This window comes from Hemicordylus capensis, chromosome 6, assembly GCF_027244095.1.
Source record: "Hemicordylus capensis ecotype Gifberg chromosome 6, rHemCap1.1.pri, whole genome shotgun sequence".
Taxonomy (NCBI): domain Eukaryota; kingdom Metazoa; phylum Chordata; class Lepidosauria; order Squamata; family Cordylidae; genus Hemicordylus; species Hemicordylus capensis.
In genome coordinates this window covers 171,105,301-171,123,007 of record NC_069662.1, presented here as the reverse complement: position 1 = coordinate 171,123,007, position 17,707 = coordinate 171,105,301, and the positions used below count along the sequence as shown (strand labels likewise).

General features: G+C 66.3%; 1 protein-coding gene across 4 annotated transcripts in view; it reads right to left on the bottom strand.

Moving 5' to 3' along the window:
* Positions 1-17,707, bottom strand: part of SLC4A2 (solute carrier family 4 member 2) — a 45,887-nt gene that overhangs the window by 15,006 nt on the left and 13,174 nt on the right. For 2 of the 4 annotated variants that reach the window (XM_053260358.1, XM_053260357.1), the window contains exon 3: positions 2,072-2,221. In XM_053260358.1, coding sequence (XP_053116333.1) covers positions 2,072-2,134 — 63 coding nt within the window. In that variant the 5' untranslated portion in view covers positions 2,135-2,221. Of the gene's footprint in view, positions 1-566; positions 887-2,071; positions 2,222-9,130; positions 9,288-17,707 lie in introns of those variants that run through there. The other 2 variants (XM_053260359.1, XM_053260361.1) reach the window with 2 other exon arrangements.

The window sequence follows — 17,707 nt, the reverse complement described above, 5'->3', positions numbered from 1 at the left end:
GGGCCCTCGCCCCCCAAGCCCTTACACCAACGGCTCCAAGGGCAGAAGTGGCACGCCTGGCCCAGGCCAACCAGCCCATCTCTCCCGCAGAAGCACGGGCAAGTGAGGAGCCCCCCCGCGGCTTGCCCCGCGCTTGCCCCCAGCGGCCCAGCAGGGGCTCTTGGCCCCACCTGCAGACCAGGCCCCAGCTCCCTCCCCAGCAGGGCCCAACCCTGCCTGCCTGGAGGGCTCCCTCCATTCCACGGAGCAGGGAGCGGAGCTGCCGGATGGGGTGGGGGGAGCCAAGGCCGGCCGGCCAACCTGAGACTCTTCCCCCTCCCTGGGTCTGCTGCCCTATGTGGCCACTCCTCTGTGGACCCCCGGAAGGGCTGCCAGTCACCCTGGCTTGGCCACGGGGGTCCCGGGAAGAAGCCCCTCTCGGTCCCCGAGGCTGCCTGTGGCCGGCACCCCACTCCTGCCAGCCATTCCGGCCCCAGGCCCTGCGCCCCCACCCCCACCCCGGAGGCCTGGGCACGTGGCCCTCCCGATGGGCCGCCTGGGAGCAGGAGCGGGGCGGCTGGCCTTACCTGGGAGCCCAGCAGGAAGTCCATGGCCGCAGAGGCAGCCCCCAGGCGCCTGGGCTCTGGAGGGGGCCACGGCGGCAGCAGCAGCAGCAGCAGCAGCCCAGCCGCCCCCTGCACGGCCCGTCGCCTTCCTGGGTCACGTGGCAGCCGGCCAGCCACTGTCGCCGGGGCAATGGTGGGGCCATCCAATGGAGGCAAGTGGCCCAGGTGAATGATTAACTTCCCGCCTCGTCTGGAGGCACAAACCAGGAGCTGCTGCAGCGGCCACTGGGGCAGGAGGGGGCCTGGCTGCCCAGCCCTGCACAGGAATGCCCCCCACGACCCAAACACCGGGACCAGCAGGAGCGAGGGAGCCAGCTACGCAGCAGCAGCAGCAGCGGGTCCAAGGGTGGCGAGGGCAAGTCTGCCGGCCAAGCTCCAAGCGGGGTGCGCCTCCCCCTCCCCCCCATGGCACCCCCAGACCCACAAGGGCACCCCGCTCCCAGGGCTCCAGCTCCAAGACAGCCCCCCCCACTCCTTCCCGACAGGCAGAGGCTGGTCCTCCCCTGGAATCCCTGCCGTGGGACTGGTGGCTGCTGGGGTTGCGGGGAGGGGGGGGCACACACAGGCCCATCTCTGGGAGGAGGGTCAAGGGTGATGAGGAGGGTGCCTACGTCTGCCCCGCTGCCCTGTGCCCAGGAAGGGACTGGGAGCCCACTTCCCCCCGCGGGGGCAAGAGGCGGGGGGGGCTTCCCCAGACAGCCGACTTTCTGCAAGGCTTGACTGCTGAAGTTGAGGTTGAAGTTGCCCCCCAAAGGGGATTCTTAAGCCCCGGCTATAACTCGGGCGACAAACATGCAATGCCAAACCCAGACGGTGTGCGAAGTGCTCCCAGACAGGGACTTGGGAGGGAACCGGGCCGTGACTGCACCCCCTCCATGCCGGAGGCCAGGCAAACTCCCCAGGGCAGGAAGGAAGCTCCGTGGGAGCAGGGCAGCCCGACTTCGCCCGCTGGGGCCACTCCGGAGAGACTGGCATGGGGCGAAAGGGCAGGGAAGAGGGGAGCCCCACTCAGCACCAGCCCAGCCCAGCCCAGCCCGGTGGGGAGGGGAGGGGAGGAGAGACCCCCCCGCCCAGCAGGCCTTGTTCTCCTGAGCACAGCAGCCAGGAGGAGGGGGGGGGCCCTCAGGCTTGGCTTGGCCACAGATGCAGTAGAAGCCCCCCACCCACCCCTGAAACCAAGCCAGAGTGCTGCAGTGCTGGAGGGCTGCCCCTCCTCACCCCCGCCCCCCACCCGCACAGGGGTAGCAGATGCAGGAATTCCAGGGAGGTGTCTGCGCGTCTTTCAGAGCGATCCAGGCGGACTCCTTCGTCCAGAGCTTGCACAAGAGATGCTCCCGAGTGGGGCTTTCTGGTTGCCAGCCAGGCACGCTGCCCCCCCGCCCCCCGCCCCCCGCCCCCACAGCCCTGCCGCAGGCACCTGTGCAATCCGGAGCTGCTCACCTCGGCACCGTGGCTCGGCTACTCACCCCCTCGAAGGCCGTGGAGACGATGTGGTGCAGCTCGGAGGAGACGGGCGGCACGTGGCTCATGGCGGGCAGAGGCAGGCGCGGGGGCTCCGCCGCTCACCCTTTCTCCTTCTCCCGGGGGCTCAGAGGGCCAAGCGAGGGCACCATAGCCTGGAGGGGGAGGAAGGCACCTGAGGGGGGGGGCCATGGCAGCGCCAGGTGAGGCGCTCAGGGCCACGGCGGCAGGGGCAGGGTCAGCGCCCCTTCTTAGAGCACCCATCCGGACCGCAATGGGGAGCAGGGCCCCCGCTGCCCTCCCCACGGCCCCGCTGCAGGAGCATCCTCTCCATCCGTGTCTCCCTGACCCAACGCGCCCCCCCCCCAGTCACAGCTGCAGGACTCAGGAGGAGGCTGCAAGGCCCCCGCGCTGGCTCAGCCACAGCTCCCTTCTCCAGAGAGGCTTGCGGTGGCGGGGGGGGGGCAGCGACCGCCCACCCCTGCCCCTGCCGCCCAAGGAAGAGAGAGAGCCTTTGCCACACAACCAATCCTTAACTTATGGATTTCATTACTCCAGGATGTTCCGATGGTCACGAGCCGGGAACAAACAGCTTTACAGGAAGGATTGGGGGGGGGGGTGTGAGAGAGAGAGAGCGCGAGAGCGAGCCCGGCCTCCGTCCGGCCTCCCAGCTGGCGAGGCCAATGAGAGGGCACTGGGGCAACTGGCTGCTGCCCACTCTCAGGGACAGGATCCTCATGCAAATCAGGGCCCCCCCTCCAAATAAGGATCAGTTGCCCACTGACAAGGCACAGGGAGGGGGAGTGCTGGGGATGAGTCCCGCAAAGGGGGGGGGCTCTTAGGCTCATCTAGACCCCCCCCCGCCCCTGATTCTGGACCAAAACCACAGCCAAGGGCCAGGCAGAGGGAGGCCCTGCTCCTGCCCGCGACCCGGAGCCCCCTCCTCACGCCTCCTCCTCCCGGGGTGAGATCTCGTGTCTCAGGAAAGGAACAACAAGGACATCCGAGAAGGAAAGGAACCGCAGGAGAGAGAGAGAATGTATGTGGGGATGGGCGGCGCCGGGCACGGGCCCACCTCGGGGAAAGAGCAGTGGGGCTCACCCCCTCTCCACCGCCCGAAACCCATGGGGCCGCTTGGGGAAGAAAGGTTTCCGCCTCTGGCCTAAAGACCCCCCAGCCTTGGCACCCCACTCTGAAGGAGGCAGCCCCAACTGCTCACCTGTGGAGCCTCCCCCCACGCCCGAGGGGGGCTGCTGCACAGACCTCTCCTTCTAGGAAGCAGCCCCCAGGGAAGGGGACCTCCTCTGCCCCCCAGTCCCGCCCCCGCCCCCGCGCCCCACAGAGGCAGCCGCAGCCGAGACCCCAGGAAGAGGATTCCTGCATCCCAATGAGTGGAAGGAGCAGCAAGCGCGGCCCCGCTGGGCGCCGGGCGAGGCTGTGGCTGGCCGGGTTTCTCTTGGCCGGGCGCGGCTCCAGAACAGCCAGCAGGCGCCAAGAGCAACGCGGGGCACGGAGGGGGATTGCCCCCCCCCGCCCCCGCCGCGGACCAAGGCAGCTGGTTTGATCCGGCCAGGGCTCAGCTCTCCCTCCTGCCGAAGAAGCACCCCAGCCAGCCGGGGAGGATTCCTGCTCTCCGGCCTCCAAGGCACCCCTCGCCCACACCCGCCCCGCCCCGCCCCTGCTGGGCCGTCTTCGCTGCCATGATCCCAACGCCCTGCGTGAAAGCCAGCCCTGCCCCCCCTTCCTCAAGAGAGGGTGCCCCCCCCCACTGCACGAAGCAGGGAGGGCGCTGGGGGGGGGGGTTGAGCCTCTGGCCTCACCCAGCAGCAGCAGCAGCAGCAGCAGCAGGGCCCTTCCTGTGGTCTTCCCGGCTGCTACCAGGACCAGAAGAGGCACGCCAGGCCGCTTGGCAGCAGAAGTGCTCCAAGCGGAGTCCATAGAGCAACCCGGAGGTGCCTCCCTGTCCCCAAAGGACTCACAGTCTAAAAAGGGAGACCAGGCAGACCCCCAGCAGCAGCCACGGGAGGGGGGCTGGACTGGGGCTGGAGAGGGCCAGTTGCTCTCCCCCTGCTGAATCCAAGAGAATCGCTGCTTTGAAAGGTGCCTCTGTTCTCACCTAGCGGGGAGGGCACACCGCAGGGAAAGCGCCTTCCTTGTGGCAAAAAGCAGGAGCCCCACAGAAAGAGGGCAGCAGAGCAAAGCCCACCAGGCAACTCCAAGCAGCGGAGCACAAAGCCGGCCTCCCGCCTCCCCCCCTCCAGAGTCCTCCCTCCGGTGCTCAGCGCCTGCGTCCCGGGCTTCAGCAGGACACACATCTCCAGGGCCCCCAGCAATCACACTCCGAGGCAGGCGCCTCCTGCCCGGCTGCCCCCAAATCTGAGGCCCTCCCCCCGGCTGCTCCACGGGAAGCCAGCTCCCTTTGCCCCTACAGTCACGACATGATGGGAAGCCAAGCAGAGGAAGGCCAGGCGGGCTCAGGCAAGGGGGGAGGTGCCCCCCAGCCCCCCTGCTGGGGGCACCTCCTCCGTGACGGCTGGGCTGGGCTGTCAGGATCTCGGTCTCCTGGGTGCCCTCCTCCTGCCCCACCCCCAGGCTGGGCTCAGCACCCTGCTCCCCGCCAGCCTAAGCACCTTCCCTGGGCCCACAAGGGGCAGCCTCCTTGCCCTTGGCTGTTGCGGCCAAAGCCGGGGAGGGAAGTGCTCCAATGGCTGCTCCGGGGGCGGGGGGCGGGGGGGCAGGCCGGGCAGCCCCCCTTCCAGGATGACAAGGGAGCAGCCCTGCGGGATCAGGCCCAAGGCAGCCCATCTTCTCCGGGAGCCTGTTCCCGACCGTGGCCCCCAGATGCCTCCAAGGGGAGAGTGAGAGGGGCGGGCAGGCCCTCTCTCCTGGGCGCCTTCCAGATGAAACCCCACAACTGGGGTAAAATGCTTCCCTACTGGAAACGATCCCCAGACCCTCAAGCGCCGACAGCCGGAAAATACAGCCGTTTCCCTGCAACGGACCTGCAACGTTGTAGCACTAAACCGCAAAGACAGAACCGGAAGGAAGGCGTCGGAAATGCAAACAGCCCCTCGCTGTCAGCTGCACAGGGGCGGCGGGGTCACAATGCAGGGAGTGCAGAAGCACACTTGGCAGAGCGGTAGTGACCCTGCCGCAGGCTTTAATCTGGAAGGCGCCTGGAGGTGGCCCACAGCCACCAGACTAGCAGCCGTTGATAGACCTGTCCAAGCCCCTTTTGAAGCCATCCAGGCAGGTGGCCATCGCCACTTCCTGTGGCAGAGCATTCCATAGGTTAATTATGTGCCAGGTGAACACGCACTTCCTTTTGTCGGCCCTCAGTTCCCGGGCCCTTCGTTTCATGGGACGGCCCCTGGCTCTAGCGCTGTAAGAGAGGGAGAGAAAAACCCACCCTCTCCCCCCCAGGCATTTCTTTTAACCCATCCCCTGACATGCCCATCATGGGAGTCACAATGGCCCTGCCAGTGTCCCCTCTAAGGCGTGCACAGTTTGCTGATGTCCACGCAGTTCATCTTAGATCCCGCTCAGGCTGAAGCAGGAAGGCCCCCCCCCCGATGCACAGGACGCCACCCGGAAGAAAACTCCTTCGGCACACAGGCGAAAACAGTGGGAGGGGCCACTGGATGCCGGGCGAGAGAGCCGTTCTCCAGGGGTCCGGACAGAGAAGGGTCTTTCCCAGCCCTCGGCCTGGGACTGAGCTGCACGCCAAGCAGCGGCGCCACTGCTGAGCTGCGGGAGGCCCCCCCCCTTCAAGAAGCGGCTGAACTGCAGGGACCTTCAGCCAGCCCCACCGGAAGATGACGCAGGAAGCTGCCTCCCGCCTGGGTCCATCTAGCTCCGGCCTCGCCACACTGGCTGGCAGCAGCAGCTCTGCAGGAGTTCAGGAAAGTCTGTCCCTGCCTGGGATTCTTCTGGGCTTTTTGCAGAGCACCTGGGCCCTCCGTCTAACCCTGCCAGGCACTCCGGAAGCTCCTGCAAGAGCACATGCCCAGGAGCTGCCTCGATCCTGTCTCCTAGGACAAGACTCATTCCGCACACGGATGGGGAACAGAGAAGCAAGAGAGGGAACACTGGCCCCCTCCCCACAATGGCCCCCCAGGCAGCAGCGTGTGCGCACACACAGACACACACCCAGCCCAGTGGAGAGACTGGCCCCAGCGGGCAAGCAGGGCTGGGAGACGCCGGAGATGAGCAGGGGCAGAGGAGGCCATGGGAGGCCCCGGGTCAAACGCCCTCCCGCTCAGGCCAGTGCCCCCACCCCCCACCCCCCAGCATGGATCTACCTGGCAGGCCAAGTCCTCTTGCTTCCTTGCTCTGCCCCTCGAGGTGGGACCTTCCTAGTTGCGGCCCCAAAGGCACACCCAGGGCCAATCCCTGCTCCCTGCTGAGGCCTGGAGAGACCCCCCCCCAGCCAACAAAGGCCCTCCCCAACCTGCCCCCGGGCAAGCGTGTCCCCGCTGGCTGCCGTCCCAACCCCAATGCACAGGCTCCTCCAGCCACACCCCTGGGAGGGGGAGGGCGCCCCCTCCGAGAGGTGTACCCAACTGCAGAACCCAGCCCTGCGCCCGCCTTGCCTCCAGTTACTAAGGTGCGGGGGGGGGCTCCTTGCAGCCCGCCGTGGGGCTCTCGCTCACAGCTAGCCACTCACCATCCTCCCTCCCTGGGCTGCAGACGTGGCTGGGGCCGAAGAAAGATTTGCACCCAGGACTCCCGGAGCCAAGGTCAGCCAGACACCCCACGAGCCACCTGAAGATGCCTGTGCAGGGGTTGGGGGGGGGCGAGGGGACTATTTGCTCCTCCAATCCCCCCCGGCAGTCCCTCCAACCTCAGCATGTGGGTCCAGAGGCCCTGCAATGTTGGGGTTTGTCTTAGGAGAAGAGAGAGAGAGAGAGAGACACTTGGTCCGAGTCAAGGCAAAGCCCCCGTCCCCACCCTATTTTCAGGGCCAGGCCTCAGGCCTGCAGCACAAAAGGAGGCAAGGGGGCATCTGAGCAAGTGCCGAGGGCCTCCTCGCTCACCAGTCAACCACTCCAAAGTGCTGCTGCCCACCCAGAAGTTGTGCCAAGAGGTTTCCGGTGCTCTGAAGCCCCCCAGCACATCCCTGGGAGTCATTGCTGATCTAGGGCCGGCAGAGATCTCTGGGGCAGGTGCTCAGGAGCCCAGCACACCTTCCCTCCTCCTTCCCGAATGATACAGAAATCTGCTTAAGTCCAGCAGCCATGCAGGGAGGATTAGAGGCTCAGGGAGAAAATGCAGATTGTCCCAGGGAAAGCCACACTGAGAAGTTCTCACGGGAGGGCGCGTCTGCGGGCCGCACACTCCTTCCCCAGCGCAGGGTGCAAGGGGTTCAGTGGCGGGGGGAGGAGCAGAGAAGACCCCCCCCCCAAGCAGCCAGCAAACAGGCCCCCCAGTGCTCAGCTCTGCAACAAACACAGGGAGGAGCCTCTGAGCACGTGCAGAGTGCCTTCCCCTGCCCACTCTGAAAAATGCCTGTTTCCACTGGCTGGGCCTGCCCCATGGTGGAGGGCATGATGCCCTGAGGGGGCAGCCCCCTTGGCCTCCCCCACACAGGAGGAAGGGCTCCCCCAGCCCTCTCTCTCTGCAGGCCATAGAGAACCTCTGTCTCCAGCCAGGGGCTAGCTACCTGGGATGCAAAGAGCCCCAGCTGCAGGGGCAGACGCGGCCTCCCCTTCTGGCCACTCCACATGCTCAGAGGCACCCTCCCGGACCAAGCCTTCTGGGGCTCCACTTCTGCCTGGTCCTGCTCGGACAATCTCGGAGTGTGGGGGGAGGGGAGGGCTGAGTCTTGACTGTGTGCCCCTTGGCCCCCCCCACTTGACAGGAGCCGCCCCCAGCCCCCCTACCTGGACCCCTGGCACCCCCCCTGCTCTGTGCCACCGCCCTGGCTGGCCCCAGGAGCTGCTGGCCCCTTCCTCTGGCATGGTGCCCACCATGGCCCACGTGGGCCCAGGGTGTGTGTGTGTGTGGGGGGGCTGAGCCACTCCCCCCCCGCTGGCAGCTCCATGGAGCTTAGAAGCAGCAGACAAAAAGGGCCCTTGTCAGAGGAGGGCCGGACCAAAGACCCCCCCCGCAGCAGCCCCCCTTCTGCGCTCAGCCATAATGACAGGCCGGCCCGACTTATGCAGCGGGCGGGGGGGGGCGGGCGGGGGGGGCAGCTTGGCAGCTCCCAAAGTCACATTCCAGGGACGAGCCCCGACTGGCCCGCTTGATCCAGCTAAGGCGATTAGGGGGTGCAGAGACTCCGCAGTGCCCGCCTGGCCCCCACCCACTCCAGACTCCTGGGCAGGCCCCCCCCCCCGCCCCGGGCTCACAGCACGGGAGCAAAGCAGAGGCAGCCAGGCAGGAGGGGGGGCTCGCCTTGGTGGGGGGGGGCCTGCTCAGGCAGACTCTGGCTTGACAAGTCTCGCCCCCCCCCGCCCCCCAGCCAATCCAACCACCTCCCCATGATGCAGGGGTGGGGGGGCAACTTCTCAGGAAAGGTGAAAGGAGGCGGCTTCCAGCCCAACTTCATAGCTGGAGGCCCCATTTCTCCCTAGCCCCAGGAGTGTGTGGGCGGAATGCGTTTACTGAGAGGTGAGGGGAAAGCACTCTGCACATGGGCAGGAGGGCTCTTCTTTCTTCTCAGCCCCAGCGATGAAAGCAGAGCCCACTCTGCTGGACGGGCAGGCAGGCGAAGGAAGGCCTCTTGGAGGGAGGGGAGCTGGGGCTGGCTCGGCTGCTTGGGGGGGAGGGGGCTCCGATGCCATGGGGCCGGACCCCCCTCCCCACTGCTGCCTCCTGGCTGGGCGCTGGGGTGGGGGAGGGGGTCCCGCTTCCCAGTTCAGGACAGAGCTGCCGGACCAGCAGCCGGGACGGGGCTCTCGCCAGCCCTGCGCCCCCCCGCCGTGGGGCTGCCCCCCCACCGTGGGGCTGCCCCCCCGGTGGAATAACTGGGAGCTGAAGGCCAACAACAGCCCTCTGGGGCTCTAGGGAGGGGGCACTGCCCCCACCCACCCAGCAGGCACCCCGGCCCAGCCTCTGCCTACCTCTTCCAAGTCCCCAGGGAAAGGGCTCCAGGCGGGAAGCCGAGGAGGAGGTCTCTGGAGAGGGGCAGCGGCCTTACCACCCCGGGAGGGCCCGCTCTCAAGGGCAAGGCCGCCTCCGCCCAGGCCGGCCGGCCCAGCTCAAGATAAGGCCTCTCGGCGGCAGCCCCCGCCCCCCCCCCCCCGGCCACTCTCCAAATCCTTTGCAGTCCTTTGGGGCTTGGGCCGAAAGGGAAGGAGTCACGCGGAGCGGCCTGGGCCAGCTGCCCAACCAGAAGGCCGCCTGCCCGCCAGCACCCTGGGCAAGGAATGTGTGCCACCTGCTTTGCCCATGGGGGCCGGGAGAGGCTCAGTCCGGAGCCCGAGAGAAAGGGAGCCACCTTGAAGCCGGGGGCCCAGGAGAAGCTGCCCAAGACCCCCAGCCCAGCCCTGCAAGGCTGCAGAGAGTGCTGCTGGATCCGCCCCCAGGAGGGGCAAGGTGTCCTGGGCTGCCCCCCACCTCCAGCTGGGGCCAAAGTTCCCTTTCCCTCCTATCCCCCCCACCCCGCCAGCCCTTGCACCTTTCCCAGGGATTGACACAGAATTTCCTTCCAGACAAACGTGGTCAGGATCAAGGAATGCACAGAAACAGAAAGCTGCTTCCTACAGAGTCAGACCTTTGGGCCATCTAGCTCAGGAATGCTGACACTGGCTGGCAGCAGCTGATCTGAACTTCCCAGCCCTGCCTGGAGATGCCATCAGGGCATCTGGAGCTGGAACTGGGCCTTCTGTGTGCCAAGCAGGGCCTCTGGCATCCAGCTGCAGCCCCCCTCCTCTCGGGTGCCCCCCTCCCTCCCGTCTTGCTTCAGCCACAAACCCACAAAGCTCCCTAGAATCAATGGAGGGGCCTTCAGCGGGGTCTTGCCTGGGGCGGATGGGGGGCAGGGACCTAGGCATCCAGGAGGGGTCTGCCGGTGCCAGGGCTGGCTGCAACATCCAGGAGGGTGAGAATCCTCCTGCCCGGCCTGGGCCAGGGCGAGGGCAGTGCCTAGTGCAGCCCTGCTGGCCCCTCTCAGGGCTGCTGGAGCCAACAGGGGCTGGCTGGAGGGGGCAGCTCCTTCTGCCTCCCCCCCCACTCAAGGCCTGCCCTCCTGGGCTCCCCTGCTCCTGAGGGCTACTGCCTGCTGACCCAGAGCTCCAGGGCAGGCAGCCCCCCAGCCCAGGGCCCTCAAAGGCTGCATCCCTCTCCAAGCACTGCAGAAGGCCCAGAGCACCTGCGCCTGAGCTCACAGCACTCCCTGCCACTGCCACTGCCTACCCCCATGGCCCTAGGCCTCGGTCAGCAGCTCACTGGCCAGCAGCCAGGCCCCTCTGAGGCCGCCTCAGGGGCCCGTGGAGGAGGGGGCCCAGGGTGGCGGGAGAGACACTGCCAGGACCTCTCCCCGAATGCAGCCCACCCACCCACATCCCTGCTGGTCGCGGGCGCGGCGGGTGCAAAGCCCAGGCCGAGCCAGGAAGCAAGCAAGGGGCCGGGCCACTGATCGCTGCCCGGAGCGCAGCGGAGCCACGCCAGGCCCGGAGCGGCAGCCGCCGCCGCAGCCACAGGGACGACAAGCGACTGGTCCTTGACCAAGAGGGACTCCGGGGATGCCGAGCGCCGCCCCCCCACCGCCCGCCCAGCTCACACCAGGGGGCCGCGGAGAAGGGCTGGCCTTTGCCGGGCAGGAGCAGCTCAGCCGGGCGCTGGCGGGGAAGGAGCTGCCCCCTCCAGCCAGGCCCTGTTGGCTCCAGCAGGCCTGAGAGGGGCCAGCAGGGCTCCCTGCCACGCAGCCACGGCGGGGGCGCGGGGGGGGACTGGGCAAGTCGCTGGCCCTTCCTGCGGCAAGCGGGGCGGGGGGGGGGCAGCACCAGCAGGCGAGGGAGACGCCAGCAGTCTGGCTGGAATCATGCGGCCGCCCGGCTGGTTGCCCGCCAGGGTCATCGGGAGCAGGTTCGCCCCCCCTCACACACCGGGGCAGTGGGGAGCGGGGGGGGGCGTGTGCCCCTCCTTGGGCTGGCGGGGCGGGAAGATGCGGCCTGCGCTCCCGGGTCGCCCCCTCGCTCGCTCTCCCCTCCTTTCGCAGGAGGCGGCTGCACTGCAGCTCCAGCTGCGCTCTCGGCAGGGAGGACGAGCGAGCGGCGCTGAGCTGCCACCTCGGCAGAGGGGCCGCCCCACTTCCCGGGGCCTCTTCCCTGAGCCCCCCCCTCCTGCACAGCCAGGGGGCAGCATCCGCAGAGGCAGCCCCCCGCCCGCAGCACCCGGCGCCTTGTCCAGCCAGCCAGGCCCTCCTGCTGCAGCAGTTAAAAATAGCTCCCCCCCCCGCGCCTTCCTCCTCCTCCTCTGCCAGAGCAAGTAACAGGATCCGGAGGGTGATTCACGAGCGGCGAGTCCTTCAGCGCGTGCCCCACGGAGAGCTGCCGGCAGCCCGCAGCGCCGCCAGGAGGACCCTGCTCCAGGGCCAGGGCCCGCCCGCCCCACCTCCCGGGAAGGCCCTTGCGCAGGAGCCTGCCTGCCGCCGGCCCCCCGCCCCCCGGGAGCTGCTCGCCCCACACAGCGGCGCAGCAGCAGCAGCAGCAGCATGGAGCCGGGGCGCGGGGGGGGGGGCTTGTGCCGGCGCCCCTTTGCTGCCTGGAGGAGCCAGGAGCCGGGACCCCCCGGCCGGAGCCTGCCGGGAAAGGGGCTGCGCATCCTGCAAGGAGGACCCAGCCGCCGCCCCGTTTGGCAGCCAGGAGGAGGGGCTGCAGTCGCCAGAGGCCATCGAGCCAGCGCCTGGGTGGCCGCAGGGGCCGCCCGGTGTCACAAGAGCCTCCCTTGCCCAGGCGCCCAGCCACAGCCCTGGCCCTGGCAATGGGGCAAGGAAGAAGCACAGACTGGCAGCACGCCCACCCCACCCGCCAATGCCCAGAACCACCCACTGGGCAGCCAGCTGGAGCTGGGGGCCACCCCCACCGAAAGCCAGCCTGGCCTCGTGGTTAGACCGGGGAGACCCGAGTTCAAATCCCCATTCAGCCTTGTGATCCTTGCTGGGTGACTCTGGGCCAGTCACTTCTCTCTCAGCCTAACCTACTCCACAGGGTTGTTGTGAGGAGAAACCTAAGTATGTAGTACACACTCTGGGCTCCTTGGAGGAAGAGCGGGAGATAAATAAATAAATAAATAAATAAATAAATAAGTAAATAAATAAATCTCACCTGGGCCCAGCTCTGCAACTTGCTATGGATGCCAAGGGTGCAAGGAGAAAACAGAAACAAACCTGTGTTCCTGAGCATATGCAGAGAGCCTTCTCCTCGGCCCTGAATAGCTGGGACCACACCCAGGTCTCTTCCCCCTCTGGGGCCCAGAGCCTGTGCCTGGCTTCAGGCCCCCCTCGCACGGACTCGCTGGCTGGCCAAGAGCACATGCCTCCTATGCTATGGGGCTGGAGGGGGGCAGGGAGGCTGGAAGCCACACAGAAGGGGGTCAGCAGGCCCCACCACTTCCGTGGCTTCTGCCCCCCACGGGGGCTTTTGGCACTCCATGGAGCACGCAGGGACCGCCGTGTCCTTACTCACCCCATGGCTTCAAGGTGGCCGACTCCTCCCTCAGGGCAGAGGGACCAGCAGCTCCCTGCCCCAAAGAAGCAGAACTCCGGAGGCAGCAGGAAACCTAGCAGCGCCCAGAGCCAGAGAGGCGGCGGCGGCGGCAGCGGGAAGCCGAGGGCTCCCACAGGGGCCGGGAGGCTGCCCCTCGACTGGAGCACGATGATGCCGGCCCAGGAAGAAGCCCGCCCAGCTGGGACTGCCCCCCCCCCCCCGCTGGAAAGCCCTGCCTGCTTGCTTGCCCCGCACGCTCTGGCCAGCGGCAGCCGACAGCCTTTTATACCTGAGTCAGAGGCAGACAGGCATGCAGAGAGACGGGGGGGGGGGGGAGGAGGGAGCAGCAGGCATGGGGGCTGGCTGGCGGGCTGGCAGTGGGTTCCAGCCACTGGGTCTCAGGCCACCTGACCAGACAGTGGCCACAGCTCTGCAACTGCTACTGTGCTGGGGGCCACACCCCTCCACGCCAGGAGGAGGGGGGCTGCCCCTGCCTCTAGGCCTGGCTACCTTGAACTACAGGGCAGGCGGGGGGCGGGGGGGGGAGTCCCAGGGGAAACTAGGCCCCCTAATCTGCAGGCCCCTCCCTCTGCCTCATTGGCTTCAAGAGATTCCTGCCCAAAGAGTAGCTGGCAATAAAATGGACACCACACAGAGGCCCCAAAGCCAACCCAGACCCAGCAGAGGGCCGAGAGGAAACCGGGCTCTGTGTGTGTGTGTGTGTGTGTGTGTGTGTGTGTGTGTGTGTGTGTGTGTGTGTGACCCAAGGAGCTGCCCTGGCCCTGACGGGAAGCTGACCTCAGGGCCAGCACACCTCCCTCGGAGGAGCCTTCCCGACCCAGGCAGGCAGCCAAGGGGTCAGCGTGCGTGCGTGCATCCAAAGAAGAGCTGCCAAGGCCGGTAAGAATGCCTGGGCGGGAGATGGGGAGGCGTGGAGGTCCCTGGCCCCCAAGCCATTCAGGGCCCCATAGGTGAACCCTAGCCCCAGAGGGGAAAAGGCGTCACTGGGCTGGTTGAAGGGTGGCCAAACCCCTGGGAGGAGGCGGGGTGGAGATGGCCCATGAGCTGCAGAGGGGACTCTGAGGCCAGCCCATGACACTCCTGGGGGGCAGGCCACCCCCCACGGCACTTTCCCGGGATACCACGGAACATGAAGAGGTTCAAAGGACCCGGGCCACCGTGCTCAGGGGCCGCGCTTGCACCCCAGCCAGGCCCCCTGTGTCTGGCGTCAGGCGCAGGGGGTGAGGTTTCGCTCGCAGGCGGCACTGGCCGGAATTTGCTCAGCAATGAGGCGCACGCCGGCCCCGTTTGCAAGCGAAACCTCACCCCCCTGCGCCTGACGTCAGACACAGGGGGCCTGGCTCTAGGGAGGCTGCACTGGGGCCGCTGCTGGCTTCCCTATGCCACGGATACCCCCCCCCACACACACACAGACAGCAGGAGCAGCACAGCCCAGGACCACCTGCGAGAGCGGGCTTGGCGACGTGGCTGTGCACAGCACCCCCAGGAGACGAAGCCCACCACCATCCCCGGGAAGTGGGGGCCGCGCTGCCAGCTCTCTGAAGCCATGACTGGAGACGGCATCTCTTGGTGGGTCTCAAGAGTTGCCTGGAGACGGGGGCCAATTTCTGGAGACTCCACACCAATGCGGGGGGGGGGTAGAGCCCGCTCCCCCAGCATAGCCTCCACCAAGATGGGGCACCCCTCCTGCGTGGAAACCCCACACCGTGGAAGGAACAGGAAGGCCTGGAAAGACGTCTGCTCTTGCGCAGACCACTCGCTACAGCGGAGGCCCCCAAGGAGATGAGCGCCTGCCCCCTCCCCCGGATCGGGCCCCTGCCTGGGGGAGGCCTCGCTGGAGAGCATTCCTCGTGGCAACAAGAGGCCTGTTGGGAGTGGCCGGCCGGCCGGCTGCACCAGGCACCACATCCCTCCAGCAGAGTCCGGAGAACATCCGGGGCGGGGGAACTGCGAGAAGCGGCTGGCTTCCCTGGGAGGAAGGATGGGCAGGAGCCGTGGGGCACATGGGGGGCCCTGGGCCCCTGGGCCCTGCCTCAGACCTCTCCCCGGGAGGCAGCCGGGCGGCTGCTCATCCCCTCTCCGGCTGGCAGAGAGAAGCTCTCCCCCTCCTCCTCCTCCTCCTCCCCCTCCTTCTTCCGCCTCGGCTTCCTGGCAGCTGCTCGGCTTGGCTCTCAGCCTGCCCATTCCACAGGTGCAGCTGCAGGCTTCTGCTGCGCGAGGGGCCAGCCTGCAGCCAGCATGGGCCCCCTGGGGCAGGGCGGGGGAGAGGAGGCCGCTGCAGCCGCCCAAGGGCATGCAAGCCAGGGCCCTCCGGGGCCCACTGCAAGGCGAAGCCACGACTGCAGCAGGCAGGAGGCCTGGCCGTGGGGTGGGGCAGGGGCGGGCGGGCCAGGCGTGCCTTGGCACCTGCCGACCTGCCCCGATGACACCCGCCTGCTGCTGGGGAAGCCGGCGGCAGCCGTCTGGCTTGGGTGGTGAGCCAAATCCCCCTAATGCCAGGGTTGCTACCCAGAGTGGCCCCACTGCCCTCCAAGGGGGTCATTACCCCCCTCCCCGAGCTGCCTCAAACCGCTCAGCCTCTGAGAATAGCAACCTGAGCAGGTGCGGGGGGGGCAGGGAATGCTCCCTCCTGCCTAATTACAGCCGAGCTGAGCCTCCCCCCCAGGAAAGAAACAGAGCCTGTGCTGGATCTCACTGCCCAGTGCTGGAAAGCGTGAGCCCCCTGAGTGTGGGCACTTTGCCGGCCTCGCTGGCCCCGCCACCAAGAGGCAGGGCAGGAGGGGGCTGGCCCCAGAGCGTGAGGACCCACCTCACCTCAGACAGCCACTTGGATGAAGCTAAGCAGGCCTGGAGGTGGTCAGAGCCTGGATGGGCTGGCCCCGATGCCACTTTTGGGGAGAGGCTGGTGCTCAGTGGTGGAGCCCCTGCTGGGCGAGCAGGAGGCCCCGGGCTCAGCGCCCCCCCCACCGGCAGCGCCCCCGGGGCCTTTCCAGACCGCCGGCTTGAGTGTGGGAGGAATTGGCCCCACATCGGACCACTTAGGACCAGCGTACTCAGGGAAGAAACCAGTGTCTCCAGGCATCATTTGGAGTCCAGCGGAGGCCGCTCATCTCCCAGTCTCTTGGGAAGCTTGGCGGCGGCCCCTCAGGTGTTGACCAAGCAGGGACCGATCCTGCGGCCTGCTCTCCCTGCCCTCCTTCTGGTCCACTGTGGCCAATGCGGCTGCAGAGGAGGGCGAGGCCCCACCTCCTCCATCCCCTTCAAGGGCACAGCAGGGAGAGAAGGAGCGGAGCCCTGCAACACTTGTGGGGTGGATGCCCTGCGCTCTTTGAAACCTTTATGGTTTTAAAAAATCATAAAAGTTTGACTAGTAAAAAAAAAATAACAATTTGCCACGAGTCATGCGCAAGGCTGCCACATATCTGTATAGCCAGCTACAGGGGTTTTTTTTAAACGTAGAGATCAATGGAACATTAGGGGAAAACCCCACAATTTGGGCAGGGCTGGTCATAGAGCTCTGAAACAAGGCACAGTTGTAGCACAGGATAGTGGGACCTTGCGTACTAAACTGGTCAATTGATTGATTTTTAACAATTTTTTTAGACAGGGAGGGTATTTCACTTTTTTTGTTTTTTCATTTCCCTGTTGATCTGCACAAGATTGCAATTGGCCACCAGGTGCAGGCTTGCACAGATCGATGGGGAAAGAAAGGAAAATTAATTACCCTCCCAGTCTTAAGAATCTATTAAAAATCAATCAATTGACCCAACGGTTTCAAATTTAATACACAGAGTCCCACTACCCTGTGCCTGGTTTCAGAGCTCCATGGCCAGCCATTCCCAATTCTTTTCTAATTTTCCATTGTCCTCTATCTTAAAAAAACACCACCCTTGCAGCTGACTATAGAGACACGTGGCAGCATTGCACAAGACCCATGGCAATTTTTTTGATTTTTAAAAAATGAGTCAGGCTTCTCAGGAAGGAAGAATTTTAAAAAATAAAGGAAGAAACAGAAACAAATGAACAGAAGTGGACTCCAGGGCACAGGAAACAAGTCTTCCTAGAGTGCTATCATGTCAGCAGACACCCAGCAAAGACATCTCATCTTGATCTGCTTCATCCGTGGGGTCTCTCCACACACAGAACCCTACTCCGCAGAATGACCGAGTGTCCCCGGAAAACGTTTTAGACAGTGCAACTGACACGGATATTCCGAGTCACACTCCATTCGTGAGGATAAAAGAGGAATAGTTCCGCTTGCAAAATGAACAGTCCCCAACTGCCTCAGTGCAGAATGCAGGCTAAATCCCACCCTCCTCTGAAGGCACCCCAAGCCCCAGCGTGCAAAAGTGCTGCAAAAGCTCCCGGTGGGAAAGCCGCAGGGAGGGCTGGCCCAGGCTCCTGCCCCCTGCCCCCGCGGAGAGCTGCTGCCAGTCCGTGCAGGCAACGGCCGAGCGAGATGGAGCCAGAGTCTGTCTCGGGAGAGGTTCCTCTGGGGCGCCAGTGGGCTTGCTGGGGCAGGGGCACAGCTGCCGGCCCAGGAAGGGAGGCCAGGAGGCAGGCAGGCAGGGAGGCAGGCCCTGGAGTGGGGAAGAGGCTCCTCTGCCCGGCCCCGGTGAGTCACTGAGCCCAGCCTGCGTTCCCAGGAGCGGATGGGGGTGAGCCAGCCCGCCTGCCGGCCCTTGCCCTGCTAGGACCCACGGCGCCCTCAGGAGGGGCCACAAGAGAGCAGCCCTGCAGCCCTCGAGGTGGGGGGGGCTGCGCTCCAGGGCGCTTCCTCCAAGAGCCCTCAGAGTGGCCCCCCAGAGCCTCCTGCCAGCCTCCCCGCTGGGACCGACAGCCCTGCAGGGTCTCTGCCCCCTTGGGCCCAGAGCCGAGGCAGGAGGCGCTCAGCCCCACGGCAGTGGCCGGTCTCCCTCCCTCCCGGCACCCACGGAAAGTCACGCTGCGGCCAGTCAGCCGGTGTGC